The 18062-nt window shown below is 37.1% G+C and overlaps 1 protein-coding gene across 1 annotated transcript in view; it reads left to right on the top strand.

Annotated features, from left to right (window-relative positions):
- The window catches only part of NDST3 (N-deacetylase and N-sulfotransferase 3), a 159451-nt gene that overhangs the window by 48611 nt on the left and 92778 nt on the right, over positions 1-18062 (top strand). The window contains exons 3-4 of the mRNA XM_040966689.1: positions 6720-6807; positions 12590-12744. Of these exons, the coding sequence (XP_040822623.1) occupies positions 6720-6807; positions 12590-12744 (243 nt within the window). The remainder of the gene's footprint in view (positions 1-6719; positions 6808-12589; positions 12745-18062) is intronic.

Here is an 18062-nt window from a genome sequence, read left to right as displayed (position 1 = left end):
TTTAAGGTAATAGCACACCCTTTTAGACTTACTGTATAGAGAGAATAAAATGTCATTTTAATAATACTTATATTTACTGTATAAATAATTATTTCGGACTAAAATAGACTATTGCTGGATAAAATCAAAGTAGGAAGAGTTTGCTGAAAAGACTATTATCTAAGAATAATGTTAGTATTTAAGCCTCTTGCACATGTTAGCCAGTCCTGAGCATATTTTGCAACTTTGAAAATAATGGATAAAATTATAAAACTGTTCTCATATATTCCCCAAAATCAATCAATTTCTTTTATATATATAAAATCATCTTTTTACATAGTTCTCATTATATAATTTATAAACATATAATTGTTCTTATCTTTTATATATGTATATATTATAAATATATTATGCACAAATATATATCATCTTTTATTTATATATATAAAAGATAAGAATAACTGCAATTTATCTTAGGTATGTACAACATGATCTAGAAATAAATCTTCCTCTTCACCACACATAGGCATAATTAGTACCTGCCATCTGTTTCAGTATATCTTTTATGTGTTTTAGTGATTGTTTCCAGAATATCAAGTAGATTTATAAAATGCCAACGCAGACTAGCAAAATCAAGGCTAAAGCAGTAATATGAATAAAAGTATGCTTGTTGATTAAGAGGTAAGTTCAGAGGTACTTCATTTAGCTTTAAAGGCCCAAGAACCACACACTTGTCTTTTTCCTATTGAGCATAGTAAATGTGCAATAAAGAAGCAATCAAGTGGGGCACCTGGTGTTTTACCATGCTAAGCCTCCACTTGTGGTGTCTTGCCAGCATCCCATATGTCATCAGTTCATGTTCTGCCTACTCCAATTATGATCCAGCTTCTTACTAGTGGTCTTGCAAAGCAGTGAAGGATGGCTCCAGCCCTTGAATCCTACTCCCACACAAAAGACCTGCAAGAAGCTCCTGGCTCCCAGCTTTGGGCCGATCCAGCTCTGAATGTTGCAGCTATTTCGGGAGTGAAACAATGAATGGAAGATATCTTTCTCTCTACATTTCCCTCTTCCCCTCTCTCTCTCTCTCTCCTCCTCCCTCTCTCTCCCTTTCTCTTTCTCTCTCTCTCTCTCACTCTGTAAATCTGACTTTCAAACAAAAGTAAATAAAACTTTCAAAAAATGGGATTAAGAGTCACAAAACAAAGTTCAGAATCGGTATTACTTAGTACAGAAAAAAGGCAAAAAGAATGTCTTGCTAATCCAATTTTTAAGATCAAAGCATTGAACACACAAGTAAAAAACTAAAAAGGATTTTAAGTCTAGATTTCAGCCATGGCAGGAGAAAAATAAGATGAAATGAAGTGAGAAAAATAGAAAAAGAAAAAAGATCTAAGGGGCAGGAGAGACGAGAATAGCCCACCAAATTATTTAACTGGGGAGAAGAAATGAAAAGAGGAGAAGGGGAAGTAAGAGAAGACCAAAGATAAAGGTAATGGAAAAATAAAGGTGCTAAAATAATGAGGGGTGGAATTTGGCAGCAGTTAATTGACCTTGCCACTCACAAGGAGACTTGGAATGAGTTTTGAACTCCAAACTTTAGCACCTGTTGCAGATTTTTGGGCAATAAATCAAAAGATGAATTTCTCTCTCTATCTCTCATGAAATGTTTTACAAGAGAAGTCAATGAGATATAAATGTAGACTCTTTTACAGCAGTGGTTTACCAAGTATTGCTTATGTCTCTCATCATCCTCATTACAATTCTATGAATTAGATCACCACCTCATTTTAAAAATAAAAGAAAAACTTATTTTTTAATAAATTTTACTTTTTATAATCATTTTATGATACAGTTTCATAGATCATAGGATTTCCCTTGTCCCCTCCCCAATTCCCTCCTCCCCTCACTGAATTCCCCTATACCATTAATACAGCATAGTTCTTCACACACAATCATAAATGCACCATTGCGGGCATGGACAATGGCAGAAAGTCCAGCATCCTATTGACAAGATATAGTGAAATGTTTCCTTGGGAGCCCATCTTTGGAAGTAGAAGTGCATACTGTATTGTAGCATCACATCTGGATATGATTGTCTCCATTACACAGTTACTATATATCCCCTTAAATGAAAAGCCACAATACAAAATCAACAACAGAAAGAAAAATAGAAATTTACAATGCCATGTAAGTAAATAAAATGCTACTAATATGATAGTCTCCATTACATAATTACTATACATCCCCTTAAGTAAAAAGCCACAAAACATAACAACAGGAAGGAAAAAAGAAATTAACAACACCATGAAGTTAAATAACATGCTACTAAATTACTGATGTGTCATTGAAGAAATGAAAATCAAGAACCTTCTTGGAGAAAATGATGCTACTCTAAAATCTATGAGTCACTGAAGAATTTAATCAGAAGAAAGTGTTTTTGAAGAGATGAGTCTAACAAAAAAATCAAAATCCATGAGATATAGTTTCCCCTGATCTTTGTTAATGAGATGTGTCTCCTGAAGGCAACACACAGTGGGTTTTGATTTTTTTAATCCAGTCTACTAATCTATGCCATTTGATTGATGAGTTTAAGCCATCCACATTCAGAGTTAATACAAATAGGTGATAATTTGGTTCTTTCACTTTAGCAATGGGTTGTTCATTGATTTGGCCTTCTGTTGTTATTTTACTGGGATGTTCTTTGCATTTGCCTTTGGTTTTGGTGGGCACTATTACTTTTCTCTGTCAAGAGAATATCTTGAAGTATCCTTTGTAGGGCAAGTTTAGAAGAGGCATAGTCTTTTAAATTTTCTTTACTATGGAAGAATTTTACTTCATTATCAAAGACAAAGGAAAGTTTTGCTGGATACGTTATCCTGGGCTGACAATTTTTTGCTTTTAGAAACTGGAATATGTTGCTCCATTCTCTCTGGCCTATAAAATTTCCTGTGAGAGGTCTCCTGTGAGTTTAATTGGCATTCCTTTATATGCCAGTTGATTTTTTTCACATACACATTTAAGGATCTTTTTCTTATTTTTGATTGAAGAGAGCTTGATTATCATGTGTCTTGGTGAAGATCACTTTTGGTGAAAACTGTTGGGAGTTCTGTGCCCCTCCTGGATGATGTTTCCCAATTCTTTCTCTAGATTAGGGAAATTTTCCCTTATTATTTCATTAAATATATTTTTAAACCCAGATACTCTTTTTGTACCTTCTGGGACTCCCACAACTCTATTAATATATTTGTCCTTTCAATGGTGTCTTTCAATTCTTGAATACTTTTTTTGGCCTGATGCAGCTCTGCCTCCAGATTTTTGTTTGTTTCCCTCTGGTGACAGGAAGTATCTTCTAATTTTAAGATTCTTTGTTCTGCTTGCTTCATTCTATTTTGGAGATTCTCCACTGTACTTCTCATTTGCTCCACCGTGTTATTCATTTCTGATATATCAGCTTTCATTTGATTCATTGCCAGTGTGATATATTCCTTGAATGCCAGCTTAAGGAAGTTTTATAACAAGTGTTTTGAATTCTGTTTCCCCCATTTTCTCGACGTCTTCCTCACTTAACGTTAAAGTGGGCAAAGCGTTTTGGTCCTTTTCAGGGGAGTCTTCAATAATATTCATTGTGCCTCTGTCTCTTCTTTTGCTCTTGGTCATTGTACTTCTGGTTAGCAGATTCTTCAACTTAGGGTTGGTTTCTAAGCTGTGTCACCCACAGGTATACAGCTTGATTTTACTTACTGCAGTTGGTGCACGGTTCTTTGTTTGCAGTCAGTTGTGCCACTCACCCAGCGAGTTCCAGGTCTGGGTTCTTATGTTAAATTTCCACCATGATCTCAATAGCCCCAGCTCCTGGGGATAATCAAGATGGTAGAATTGGGTAAGGGCACGTTTAAACAGACGGAGAAATATTAGCCAATGTGTAGCAGAGAGGACACATTATAGGAAACAAAAGAGGACAGAAAAACAGCCTTGGGGTACCTGGAGACTGACAAACACAGAAAAGCTGTGGACACAACAGTGTGGTGTTGCAGTGACTGATACCCCAGTGGGCATTCAGCGATCAGCGATCGGAACTCCACCAGCAGCCGGAATTCCAACAGCAACAAGGTGGGAAGGGGCTTTCACTGGGAGCTTGGGAGGTGAACCCAAAGAACTGTTCTTTCTGCTGGTCTGCTTGATTTGACCAGGAGCAGAGACAGAGCAGCAGATCCCAGACAGGCAGTGTGGGAACAGGGTGGATTTCATAGCCCAGTCAGCCCCCTAGAGCCATGTTGGGTGCCATTTTGCATAAGGAGGCAAGGGCTATGGGGGAAGAACTGCACATGCACTGAGCTAGGAGTGAACTCATTTCTGGCTCAGCGAAGTGCAACAATGTGACATCCTACAGGTTCCACCCAAGATATGTACGGGTAGCCATCAGACATGACAGCCAGCAGATCAAGAATTCAAGTAGTGGCACGTTAGGTGCCATTTCTTACAATGTGGCAAAGAATTTAAGCCTGCAAGGACAACAGTAAGATGCACATGCGCTTAGCTCAGCAAGAACTCACTGAGCTCAGTGGATTGCACTGGTCCCACAGGAAAATAATGCCAACTATGGGATCATAAGCATTAAAATAGGTGCTTGTGGCCCTCAAACCTAACAGCCAACAGTTGCTGGCAACATTACCACCAAAAACAACCTAGGTTTATAGGACACCTGGTGTCTCCCTAATTCTGGGACCTACTCCAAATGTAAGTGGGAGAAAGGTTGTACAGACAATGGAGCAGCTTCAGCACAATATCACAAGAGGTCAAAGAAGAATTTCTAGACGTTAGTAGTTATTGCGACTATATGGAAGACCTGGAAGAAGCTCCTGGCTCTTGGATCTTGGCTCATGGCTTTTGCCTGGCTCAGCTCTGGCCATTATGTTCATTGGGGAATAAATCAGTGGATGAAAGATCTCTGTGTCTCTCCTTTTATCCTTGTAATTCTGCCTTTCCAATAACAAGGGGGAAAAAAATGTTACAGAGAGAGAAATCCCAGCATGATGGCTCAGTGGCTAAATCCTTACCTTGCATGTACCAACATCCCATGTGGGCACCGGTTTATGTCCCAGCAGTTTCACTTCCCATTCAGCTCCCTGCTTGTGGCCTAGGCAAGTAGTAGAGGATCACCCAAAGCCTTGGGATCCTAAGCCTGTGTAGGAAACCCAAGGGAACCTCCTTGCTCTTGGCTCCTGGCTTCTGATCAGCTCAGCTCTACCCATTGTCGCCACTTGTAGAATGAACCAGCAGGTAGAAGATCTTTCTCTATTTCCTCCTTTTGGTCTGCCTTTCTGATAAAAATAAATGGATTGAAAGAAAAGAGATGGGAAGGGAAGGGAAGGGAAGGGAAGGGAAGGGAAGGGAAGGGAAGGGAAGGGAAGGGAAGGGAAGGGAAGGGAAGGGAAGGGAAGGGAAGGGAAAAGGAAAGTAAAAGGGAAGGAAGGAAAGTAAAAGGGAAGGAAGGAAGGAAGGAAGGAAGGAAGGAAGGAAGGAAGGAAGGAAGGAAGGAAGGAAGGAAGGAAGGAGGAAGGGATTGATTTAGTCCTGGGCCCAGCAGTACCAAAGATGGGCAGGGGGGTGGAAGTAAAGAGAGAAACTTAAATAGTAAGATAAAAGCAGTATAATTAAGATCTATGACTATCATTAATTTTATCCATGTAAATAGGCAATTCTGTTGTTCTTAGTTTATTTACATATGGATTAGGTAAGAACTAAGAACCTTTACAAATTTATCATGCTATGTTCTACCAAGTTGAGTTGAGTATGAGCTGCTACAGTGTTAGTGTTTGTGTTTGTGTGTGTTGTGTTTGAGACTAGGAGAGAAGGAATAAGTTTTGCAATTTAGGTGCTAGCATTGTGGAGCACTGATTTAAGCTTTCACCATAGATGCAGGCATCCCATACAGGAGTGCCAGTTCAAGTTCTGGCTGCTTCACTTCCAGTCCAGTCATTGCTAATCACATAGAAAGACAACAAAAGATGGCCCAAATGCTTAGATCAGTCACCCTCTTGGAAGGCCCAAACGGGCTTCCTGGATCCTAGCTTCTGCCTGGCCCAGCCACACGCAGTGGGTAGAAGACTATATTTATCTCTCCCCTGCCTCTCTCTCTTCGTCCCTCTCCCTTTCCCTCCCTCCCCCCCCCTTTCAATCAGCAACTGGGCTTCTCAAATAAGTATATATCACTTTTAAAAACAGAGTATTTCAATTGTGTGTCTGTTTTGTTAAAAGACAAATTAGAGATCTGCATTATCCATCCACCTGCATTGGAAGGACAATTACACTCTTTTACACATCTCAGATTTCAGAATAAATCTTTACTTTGAAGATCAAGGATATATCGTAGGAAAAAACAACTAATTTTTTCAACATGTTTTCTCACATAACTTCACTTAAAATGAATTGTTTTCTTTTGGCAATTGGTGATCTATGTCCCTAAGAGTGAAAGATATATAGATACACATATAATATGAACTAGATTCTAGTTCCTGTGATATATATAGATTAAACTTTACATTTAATTTCATATTCCAGCTGATAGATTTTGTTGAATCATTGCAAGCTAAAGGGTAAATGTATTTATACAATCTCAAAAATGTTATCTTTGTATTTTCCATTACTTAATTCTTTGACTTGTAAAAGTAGTCTATGCATGCAAAACAAAGATGTCTTTGTAAATTTTCTAAATGATTTTTAAAAATCATTTATTTCAGGCCCTGCTTGATACTCAGAATCTTTTGCGTGCACAAATCACAAATTTTACATTCAACTTGGGATTTTCAGGGAAATTTTACCATACAGGTAAGGAGAAGGAATTACTTATTCTTACAGAGCATCAGTGTTAAAAATGCATAATGCACCTACTCACACAGTTCTACATTCCCGAGGTCGCTTCCCTTCTTTTACTTCTTATCGTTCAACTCATATTTAATATACTATTCATAACCTTTAGAAAATGTTAATGATTTGAAAATTTATGATATTATTTAATGACTTTCCTTTTATGGAACTATAATTTACATACATGTATATAAATATTTAAATGGTAAGTGCATTGTTATATATATTTTTTCACAAAGTAGACACAACTGGATAATCAGAAGACAAATAAAGAAAAAAAAAAGTTACCAGAATCTACCCACACCACTTCCAGCACCCTCAGTTTACTTAACTAGCTTCCTCCAAAAAATATCGGTATACTCAATTTATTATCACAAAGCCCTTTTTCCCTGTCTCTGGCCTATATATAAAAGAATTCATATTTTTTTGTGTATCTACCTTATTTCATTCAGTCTTATTTGCATTTAATAGATATGATTATATATTGGTTGCAGCTACTTAATCATCATTGATGCATATCATTTCATTGACTGAACATACCAACATTTTGCTATTCATTCATTTACCCATTCCATTCCAGTGAATACATTTTGGTTGCCTTCAGTCTTTAGCTTCATTTTCAGTAGTCCTCTTATAAACTTTCTTATACCTATCATTTAAAGGACTTAAGTATTCTTTTCTTTCCTGCTAGTTATCAAGCAGCAGTTGAAATTACAAGTTACATGCCACACTTCTGATCAGCTTTAGTAGAAAACATTTATTTCAAGTACTTGTTGCCAATTTATAATCCAAACTATACAACTTATTACTATCATTTTGCAATGTTGTCAACGCTTCATATTTCATTTTAATTTTAGTGCTTTTGTTGGGCCTATTGAAAAATCCCATTGTGATTTCCTTGCACATTTCTCTGAAAATTGTAAATGACATATTTTCATGTTTAGTGGATATTTAGATATTCTTTTTTGTTTCATTTTTCTTTTGCTATGGTTTTAATTTTCACATTCACTTTTTTATTAATATAAAGAGAATAGATTTTGTACATTCCAAATGTACATTTCCAGAAGGAAGCCACATTTCCTTCACTCCCTGCATTGTCATTGCCACTCCCTTCTTTCCTTATCTTCATCAGTGTTTGCAAAGAGAGTTTTAATTCACTCTATATTCATAGGCTGAATTTGCCACTAATCATAATACCCAAAAAGTAAAATTTGGAAGATCACAGTTCCATGAGCTATTTAAAAAGTACTTAGAATTTTATGTCATGTTCTCTGCTTTTACTTATTAATGTTATTGGTATTTATAAATTCTTTATATAGTCTTAATGAGTCTTTTGTCAGTTACATGTATTGAAAACTTTCTCGCTCTGTATAAACTGTATGCTCTTTCATAATGGAGTTTCAGATGAGAAAAAAATTAAGGTACTTTAAATGGTTAATAGAAATTAAAATTAAAACATATTTCTAGTGATGTAAAGAAATTTGCAACCTGTGCATATGTGTTCAGAAAAGCCATGGTGATTTGTTTTGCGAAAAAAGATGTGTATGTATTTTCCACTTTTTTTACATGCAGTATGAAATTATATTTTCTAGTTAATTTTTGGAAAACCCTCCTATATCCATATGATAGAATACACTATAGCTATTAAAAGACATAAAAACCTTTAAATGTAACTGATAAGGGAAATGCTATGGAGAAATGTTTATAAAAAAAAAACAAGACGCAGTACAATGACTCACACACACTACTGTTTATATAAAAATGACAGGAGACTCATGTATTGTAGCACAACTACTTAAGCCACCACTTTGGATATCTACATTACATATCTGAGTTCCAGTTTGAGTGTTGTCCCTGCTTCCCATCCAGTTTCCTGCAAGTAAATCTGAAGGCAGCTGATGATGATCCAAGTATCTGGGTTCTTTGTCATGTACACACAAGACCCAAACGGAGTTCTAAGCTCCTAGCTTTATCCAAGTCTAGCCGTAGCTGTTGGCATTTGGGGAGTGAATCAAGGAATAGAAAATTCTTTCTCTCTCCTTCTCTCTTGCCCCTCAGATACTCTCAGATAAGAAAAATAAGAATAAAAAAGAGAGATAAATTTAAAAGAAAAAGAAAAACACTCCAGAGGATGGAATTCACACACTTCTAGAGATAATACCTTTAACTTATTTTACAGCTTAGGAAACTGCAAGTGTAATAAAGTAATTTGCTTATAGTTATGCAGCTATTAATATAGTTAAAGAGCATTTATGAAAGCATTTATGATAATATGGTATGAATGAGTATGTTTTAAGAGAATGTGGAAACTGAATAATAAGGATGAGTAGAACAATTCCTTTTTATAATGTTGCTTTTCAGCATCTGCATTTTATATCATTGTGTATGATCTGTTGAAACAAATGTATAACAAATTTTAATTGATGCGCTTATTTAAACAAACTTGTCAAACAGATGTCAATATAGTATTATATTTCATTATAATATTTAATAATTATATTTATGTATAATTATATTTTAATTTTGGTCATTTATAAATCATACCCAGGTATCTAATTAACTCCTTAAAGGCTTTAATAAGCTTATGCTGAGAATTGTACCTACTGACATAAATATAATTTGTGCATGCACAGAAATAATATTTACAGAAAGTTCATTTTCAGAAAAAAATTAATATTGTATTTGGGGAGTAAATTAATTTCTCTTTCCACAGAATCTATACAATTATAACACTTTAGTCCATTCATATCCTAGAGTTGTATAGTACATATAACACATACAATCACAAATCTTCATGTGACTCTGAGTACACAATTTGAAAACTTTATAACTTTAAGAATGATCTGAAGCTAAAGAACCATCAGGGGCCCAAGCACTTGAGCAATCCTCTGTTGCTTTCTCATTCACATTAATTTCATATCAAATTAGTCAATACTCATCTTATATCTAAACTCCATATATGGTTAGTTAAAGATCCTAAATTTGGAGTTCCTAACTCTGAGTCAGAATGCTGGTTCCATTCCAAGCTTATCAATTAATGGGACCAGGTGCTTCAATTACTTTATCTGTAAATTGAGATAAATTACTTTATCTGTAAATTGAGCAGTGGCCCTCACCTCACAGATTGTGAGGTTTAAATGAGATGATTCTTAGGGCCAGCATGGTGGACTAATATGCTAATTCTGCCACCTGTGGTGCCATCAACATTTGGGTGCCAGTTCAAGGCCCAGCTGCTCCATTTCAGATCCAGTTCCCTGCTAATGTGCCTGCGAAAACAGCAGAGGATGGCCAAATGCCTCGGGCCCCTTATACCCATATGGAAGAGCTAGAAAAAAACTGCTGGTTCCTAGCTTTGAACCAACACAGCTCTGGCCATTGTAGCTATTTGTTAAGTGAGCCGAGCCAGCAGATGGACTCTCTCTCCCAGTCTATTTCTCTTTCAAGAAAAATAAATAAATGTTAAAATAAATGAATAGATAAATGGGATGGTTCCTAAAAAGCACTTCAACACGAGATTTGACACAGATAAAATGTCAATCAGTGATGGTTTTTCAAATAATATCAGAGTAGGAAGTACTTCATGATAGGCAGACCAAAAAATCCATTCGAAGCTGCACTAACATTATAAAAACGCAGCATGACGTTGAGACAACTTAAGAAAGGGCACTTAAAACTGAAAAAATTTACTTTTCTCCCCACTCTTCCACCAATTTCAATTAATATGGAAAAGCGATAGGGAATATAGGAAGCCAGGATAAGCCAATTAGGAAAACTAACAGATACTTATTACTAAAATAATTACTTCAGATGTAAAACATCCCCAAAGTAAGATTAGTGAAATCAGATGACAGAGCTTTAAAAAAATGAAACATACACAATTAGGCCTATCATGAATTGAGATAAATCTGAGGACAGATGTTATACTGCCAATTTTGTATGATTCATGTGTCTGAATATTTGAATTGCAAATTTTTTCATGATATTCAGGCGAGAACAACAAATATCTGAACTGTCTTTCCAAAGAATCCCAACATGTGTCATTCTGTTCTGATACATCATCTTTGAACAAAACACAACTAGAATAATAACAAAGGAGAAATGACAGCAAAGATACAAGGAAATATTGGGAAATATTAGGGGCCAGCATTGTAGCATAAGTTCAGCTGGTGTCATAGCAGTGCCAGTTTGAGATTTTACTCCACCACTTCCAATCATACTCAAATTACCACTCCTGTAAAAGCAAAAAAAAGGTCAACCAAGTCCATTGCCCCTGCAATGATGGAGACCCAGAGAAAACTCTGGGCTGTTGGCCACAGCGTAGAACATTCCCAGCTGTTGTGGCCATTTGGGGAATGAAACAGCAAATGGAAGATTCTCTCTCTCTCAAATTCTTTCAAACAAACAAATCTTTTTAAAATGAGTCCTCATGGGTGACAAGGAATAGAGATCAAGAACAATTAGGAATTTTCATAACTTAGACAATCTTAGCTCATATTATGTACATACATTTCAAGGGAGGTAGAAATCAGCAATTAATTGATTATTGGAAAATCCCAAGAAAGGTCTGCCTGTTTCCAGTTTGAAAAACTGGAAGTACAATAAATAACCAGCTTAACTAGTAAGAAGCCTCAACGATGTAAAAATGTTACATACCAGGAGAGTGCCTTGCCCATAGAGATGTTTACTTGTGGGGAAACTAAATGATGTCATCCTTGCACAAAATCAAATTCGTGTTTAACAATACCAGTCACAAATACGAAGTATGCCTTTACCAGGACCAACTTCTTTATCACTTAAAAGGTACTAGGATCCAAAATCCTACCTTGATTGGAATCATCAAGGTTTCTAAATCCCTGATTCCTTTCTCCTGTTCACCATTTCTCTCTAGCTTCATTAAATAGTAAAGGAATCAGCCACACTTTCTGTCTCATCTTCCTTGCTGTGTCTGTCTTATAAATAAATAATGTCTATTTTATATTTTCTAATTTTTAAAGATTTATTTATTTGCATCTGTTAGGCAGATTTATAGAGAAGGGGGGACAGAGAGAGAGATAATCTATATGCTGAAAACAGCCACAATAACTGGAGCTCAGCCAATGTGAGGCCAGGAGCTTCTTCCCGGTCTCCCACATGGATGCAGGGGCCCAAGGACCTGAACCGTCCCCCACTGTCTTCCCAGGTCATAGGAAAGGAGCTGGATCCAAAGTGATGCAGCTGAGGACTTCAAGTGCCGTATGAGATGTGGCTGCTACAGGAGGAGGATTAGCTGATACAGTACTGTTCAGCCCTCAAATAACGTTTAGAACAAGAAAACACAACTTTTTAGTAAGCAACAACATTCCTGTAGAAAAGAAACAGGGATCTACTACTAGAACTCAAACACTAATCTCGATGCTCATTTCCCTCATGTCTATTTCCTTGTCACTCCATTCTTTCCAAATTAAGAATGATGCAAAAATCCTAAAGATTAAAAACAACAATGTCTTTGGGCATAGTTTCAATGACTTTAAAAAGTTAAGTCACATCTCTGGTTGTTACCTAACAGATTTCCCTTTTCTATATTTCATATTAAAAGCCTCATACATATGCAAAATAGTATAAATGGTATCTGCTAAATTCATATAGACATATATTTAGCTAGATGTTAGGTAGGCAGATGCATGATAGATCAATATAGAGAGACAGATAGATAGAAAGACAAGTATAACTGGAAATAATTGCATAATCTTTTTTCTCCCTAAAGGAACAAAAGAGGAAGATGAAGGAGATGACTGTCTGTTGGGGTCTGTCGACGAGTTCTGGTGGTTTCCTCATATGTGGAGCCATATGCAGCCCCACCTCTTCCATAATGAGTCATCTTTGGTGGAGCAGATGATTCTCAACAAAAAATTTGCCTTAGTAAGTAACTAATTTTGACTATTGCATTCAACTCAAGGCTGCTAATTAGATAAAGGACAAGATTTTTATGTGGAACCTTTCTGAGGCTTTTGGCATGTTGGCCCTTTTAAAGCAGCATTTCTGTGTGATCATTAAGACCATCTTGGAATTGCAGCTTTTTAATATGTGCCTTTTGAGTTGGCAGTAGAAGTTCAATGCTGAACTTAATAGTTTGAGAAATCCAATTTTAAAGACTTCACAAGACACTAACAAGACTCAGTTACATGACATTATGCCCAGAATTCCTAAGACACAGCTTCTGTGCTACATGAGGGAGGCAGAAATTTTAAACAATCTCCCATCAAACCTATGGTCAAAAATCCCACAGTTCAAAGAAATGTGTCATTAGGAATGGCCAGGTACATATTCTTATGGAAATTGGATTTTAGGTACAACTTGAATAAGAGTAAAATTGAAGTATCCGGATGCATTGGATTCAGTGGTACCTGGGAGGAGGCAGGGGAAGACCAGGCACAACATAATGTGGGCACAACACAGTCTAAGAAAGAATTGTGATGGAAATGGGGGAAAAACACATTTAAAAGAAACTTGAAACATACATATTTTTTTAAAGATTTATTTTTATTATGTTTTTATTGGAAAGGCGGATATACAGAGAGGAGAGACAGAGAGGAAGGTCTTCCGTCCGATGATTCACTCCCCAAGTGAGCGCAACAGACCGATGCTATGCTGATCCGGAGCCAGGAGCCTCTTCCAGGTCTCCCACGCAGGTGCAGGTTCCCAAAGCTTTGGGCTGTCCTTGACTGCTTTCCCGGGCCACAGCCAGGGAGCTGGAAGGGAAGCGGGGCCACTAGGATAGAAATGGCGCCCATATGGGATCCCGGGCGTGCAAGGCGAGGACCTTAACCACTGCGCCACCGCGCCGGGCCCGAAACATACATATTATATGGATGAAACATTTGCTTGGGTGAAACAAGGTACACTGCTTCAAAGTAAGCATGTTTAGTAAGCATGTTATGAGAGGAAATTTTCATTGTGATCAGAGAATGTACTGATGATCACTTTTATGTAATGCTATTCAACATACACTGCCAGTGTCAAGAAGGTTGAACTGCTAATCTTCCTGATAACTTACTCAAACTTAAACAAGAAAGGGTCAGAAACTGGATTTTTTTTTTTTTTTGAGTAAACAGAATCCCAAAAGCTTGATGTATCTCAACAGGAGTGCATTCTTGTCTTTTAACTTTAGTCAACTCCTCAAAGCAAGCAAGCTCAAAGACACATTTCCCATGAAGTGATATTTTTTTTCAAGAGAGCAAGCATATTTCCTTCTATTCTGGTATTATGAAAAAACACATATACAGGAAATACAGGAATAGTAAGCATTCATAAAATTTGATATACACAGTTTCAACTAATACTAGAGAATTGTCACAATCCTGTCTCACTGAAGAGAACATTAATTCTGTCGTCAGCATGAGTTACAAAGACTGATACAAAAGCAGCGTTTAATAGCACAATAGATAATGTTAACAGGAAAATTACTTGCTAGTTTTCTCTTAAATGAATAAAGAGAAGGGAATTCATGAAATGAAAATTTGTAAAAATGAAATGAAATTACTAGTTAAATAGCAATATTGAGAAGTGGAAAAGGGAGGCTTTTGTGGGCTTTTTGGTACCAAACAGATAAATGACATATTGAAGTTGGTCTTATAAAAAAGATATGGAATTCACTTTTAGATCCCTTGAAAACAACAGATATTCTATTATTATTTGAATCAGTGAATAACTAAAGGAATCAATATATGACAATATTATGTTTATCTGTAAAGCAATTACAAATATTCAAAGTACATATAATAGTATCAGGCACACATAGGAATAGATGAGTTACACACAGTTTTTCAAATTCTCCCCTCAAAAAATTAATGAATTGACAGAATAATTCAAAAATAAAGTCTACTTATTTTTATTTTATTTTTTCTTTTATCATACAATTCCACAGGTTCTGGGATCTCCCTCATCCCTTCCCCAAATTCCCCCCTACCAACTGATTTCCATTACTACAATAGAACAGTCCTTCATAAGCAGTCGTAAATCTATCCTTCTACTAGTTAAGTGTATCCTGATATTGAGGGTAACCTATACAAGGGTTGAGCAAAGTAGATTTCTTGTAAGTGCTGTTCCTAACTACATGCTTATAGCCTGCTGGAGTTCTTAATGCAGCAGAGAACAGTGATGAATCAGAAATGAAAGCAGGAGCCCATGGAGTGCATGGGCATGGGTCTGTGTCCAGGCTGCTCCACCTCCAATACAGCTTTCTGATAATGTGTCTAGGAAAGCAGTGGAAGATGGTGCAAGTGTCTGGGTCCCAACACCCATTTAGGAGACCTGGATGAAGCTCCTGGTATCTGGCCATTTGGAGAGTGAACCACGAGATAGAAGACCTCTCTCCCTCGCTGCCACCTCCCCACACCACTTCCCTCCTTTCCTTTCTCTCTCCTTCCTTCCTCCCTTCTTCCTTCCTTTCCTCCCTCCCAGCTCCTCTAGCTCTAATTCTGCCTTTTAAAATAAACACATTGTTTCATGAGAGCAAATGCATTCTTCAGCCTGATCAAATGCAGAATCAATGTTTTTGTTCTTTTGCTATTGTTTTTTGAGGATAGGTGTGCTCTGGGGAGGGTAAGAAAAAGACTAAATCCAGTAACAGACTGTCCCCAGTAAAGAACATGGAAAAGAATAGCTATGCAAAGCATCTGGAAAGTGACTAGCACATAACACTCAATGGATGACAGCAGTTGTTTTTATGTTCCGTGTATTTAGTATGATAAAACTGCTCTTTTCAGTTTTTTCCTGGCCTTCTCAGGTATTGGAGTTGCTGCTAAGTTGGCAAAATTTTATAAAATCTCATTGTTCACTATAATGACAGTAGTTTAAAGTGCATTTATACACTTTCTAAATATATGCTTACTCTTTTACTTGTCATTAAGACATTAAAGTTCCAAAACCCCACTGGTATTAAGTAATGAGAGATCAAGAGTTTCACTCTTACCCTATATTTATATTATGTATGATTTGCTTTAATGCTCACAACAACCTGAATTATATGTATGTTTATTCTCCCTATACAGGTGAGAAAACAAAATCAGTAAGTGCTGTGACTCACTCATGATTATAAAGTTTCACAGTGGTACAATAGAAAATGTTTTTTTTTAGTACTGCAAAAATTATGTCTCCTAGGCTTCCCTACTAATTCAAAACATAATTGGCAGTTTTAAATTTAGATTTCCTTTCTGCCTGCTATCCCAATGGAATACCTAAAAATCCTGGTACATAAGGAAAATGGAGAATTTGAGGTAGAACTCACAGGGCAACTTTCTCCTTGCATCCCTCAAAATTCACAATTACAGGTAGTCTCGAAAAATGCTGGAAAGAAAGACAAACAGCTGAATCTGAGGAACATGCCATATGATTAAATATCATTTATTTGGCATACAAATAAGAAGAGAAGGGCCCAGAGTGATAGATAGCCTAGTGGCTGAATCCTCGCCAGGATCCCATATGGGCACCAGTTCATATCCAGTTGTTCCATTTCCCATCCAGCTCCCTGCTTGTGGCCTGGAAAAGCTGTAGAGGATAGGGTAAAGCTTTGAGACCCTGCACCCAAGTGGGAGACCTGGAAGAAGCTTGCTTCAGATCAGCTCAGCTCTGGCCATTGTGGCGATGTGGGGAGTGAACCAGCAGATGGAAGATCTTTTTCTCTGTTTCTCCTTTTCTCTGTAAATCTGCCTTTTCCTTTTCAATAAAAGTAAATAAAATCTTAAGAAAGGAAGAAAGGGAGGAATTGAGGAAGGGAGGGAGGGAGGGAGGGAGGGAGGGAGGGAGGGAGGAAGAGAAGGAAGGAGGGAGGGAAGAAGGAAGGCAAAAGATAACTCACTTTAATTACATGGAAACTATTCAAGAGGAATCTGCCTTAGTTATCACACTTTGGAACAAATCATCAACATGGGCTAATATTTCCGAAGAGGGAATTTTTTAAAAGTAACTAAAACAGAAGCAATGGACTGCCTTGTGAGCAAAGAATGAAGGGCACAGATGCAAGTGTTTAAACAACTACCTTTCCAGCTTAGAGAATCTTAAATTATGTATTACAGTTTTTGTTTGGATCTTGGCTATACCACTGAGCAAAACACATGCCATTTCAGTTTCTTTTCTTCAAAACACTTTTTCTCATTAATTTTTTCACTGACTCATACATCACAGAGTAGCATCATATCTTCAAGAAGGTTCTTGATTGGACCTGGTGGCGTGGCCTAGGAGCTACAGTCCTCACCTTGAATGCCCACCTGGATCCCATATGGGTGCCGGTTCTAATCCCGGTAGCTCCACTTCCCATCCAGCTCCCTGCTTGTGGCCTGGGAAAGCAGTTGAGGATGGCCCAAAGCCTTGGGACCCTGCACCCATGTGGGATACCTGGAAGAAGTTCCTGGATCCTGGCTTTGGATAGGCGTAGCATCAGCCCGTTGCGCTCACTTGGGGAGTGAATCTTCGGATGGAAGATCTTTCTCACTGTCTCTCCTCCTGTCTGTATATCTGACTTTCCAATAAAATAAAAATCTTAAAAAAAAAGAAGGTTCTTGATTTTCTTTTTCATTTCTTCAGCAAAACATCAGTCATTCAGTTATTCAACTTCATGACATTGTAAATTTCTTTTTTCCCTTCCTATTGTTGATTATGTTTTGTGGATTTTCATTTAAAGAGATGTATAGTAACTGTGTAATGGGGATTATGATATCCAGTGGCATGTTCTTTAACTTCATGGCAATGTGAAGTTCTGTTTTTCCTCCTGTTGTTGATTTTGTTGTAGCTTTTCACTTGGGGGAATTTTATAGTGACTGTGTAGTAGAGACTGACCTGTCTAAATGTAAGGATACAGTGCATTGTGCATCTCTACTTCTGAATTGAGGATGGACTCCCACTGAAAATGTTGGATGTGTCGTAACAATGAGATGCCAGACTCTGTCACTGTCCATGCCTTCAATGATGGACTTATAACTGTTTATGAGGAACTATGCTGTTGTAATGATATGAGAGTATGCAGTTTGTTTGTAGGGGAGGGGCATGGGGAAATCCCAGGGCAATTTTTGTAGAATTTTACCAAATATATCTGATCTATTTATTCTTTTATATAATATGGACAGTTCTGATTCACAAAAGAATTTCATGACCATTTTAATTTAGCTTCACTGGGGTCCATCCTCAATCTGGAGGTAGAGATGCACATTGCACCATATCCTCACATCTGTGCATGACAGTAT

This window comes from Ochotona curzoniae, unplaced genomic scaffold (genome assembly GCF_017591425.1).
Source record: "Ochotona curzoniae isolate NIBS_2020 unplaced genomic scaffold, NIBS_Ocur_1.0 scaffold_4506, whole genome shotgun sequence".
Classification (NCBI taxonomy): Eukaryota; Metazoa; Chordata; class Mammalia; order Lagomorpha; family Ochotonidae; genus Ochotona; species Ochotona curzoniae.
This window is presented reverse-complemented; position numbering and strand designations above follow the sequence as displayed.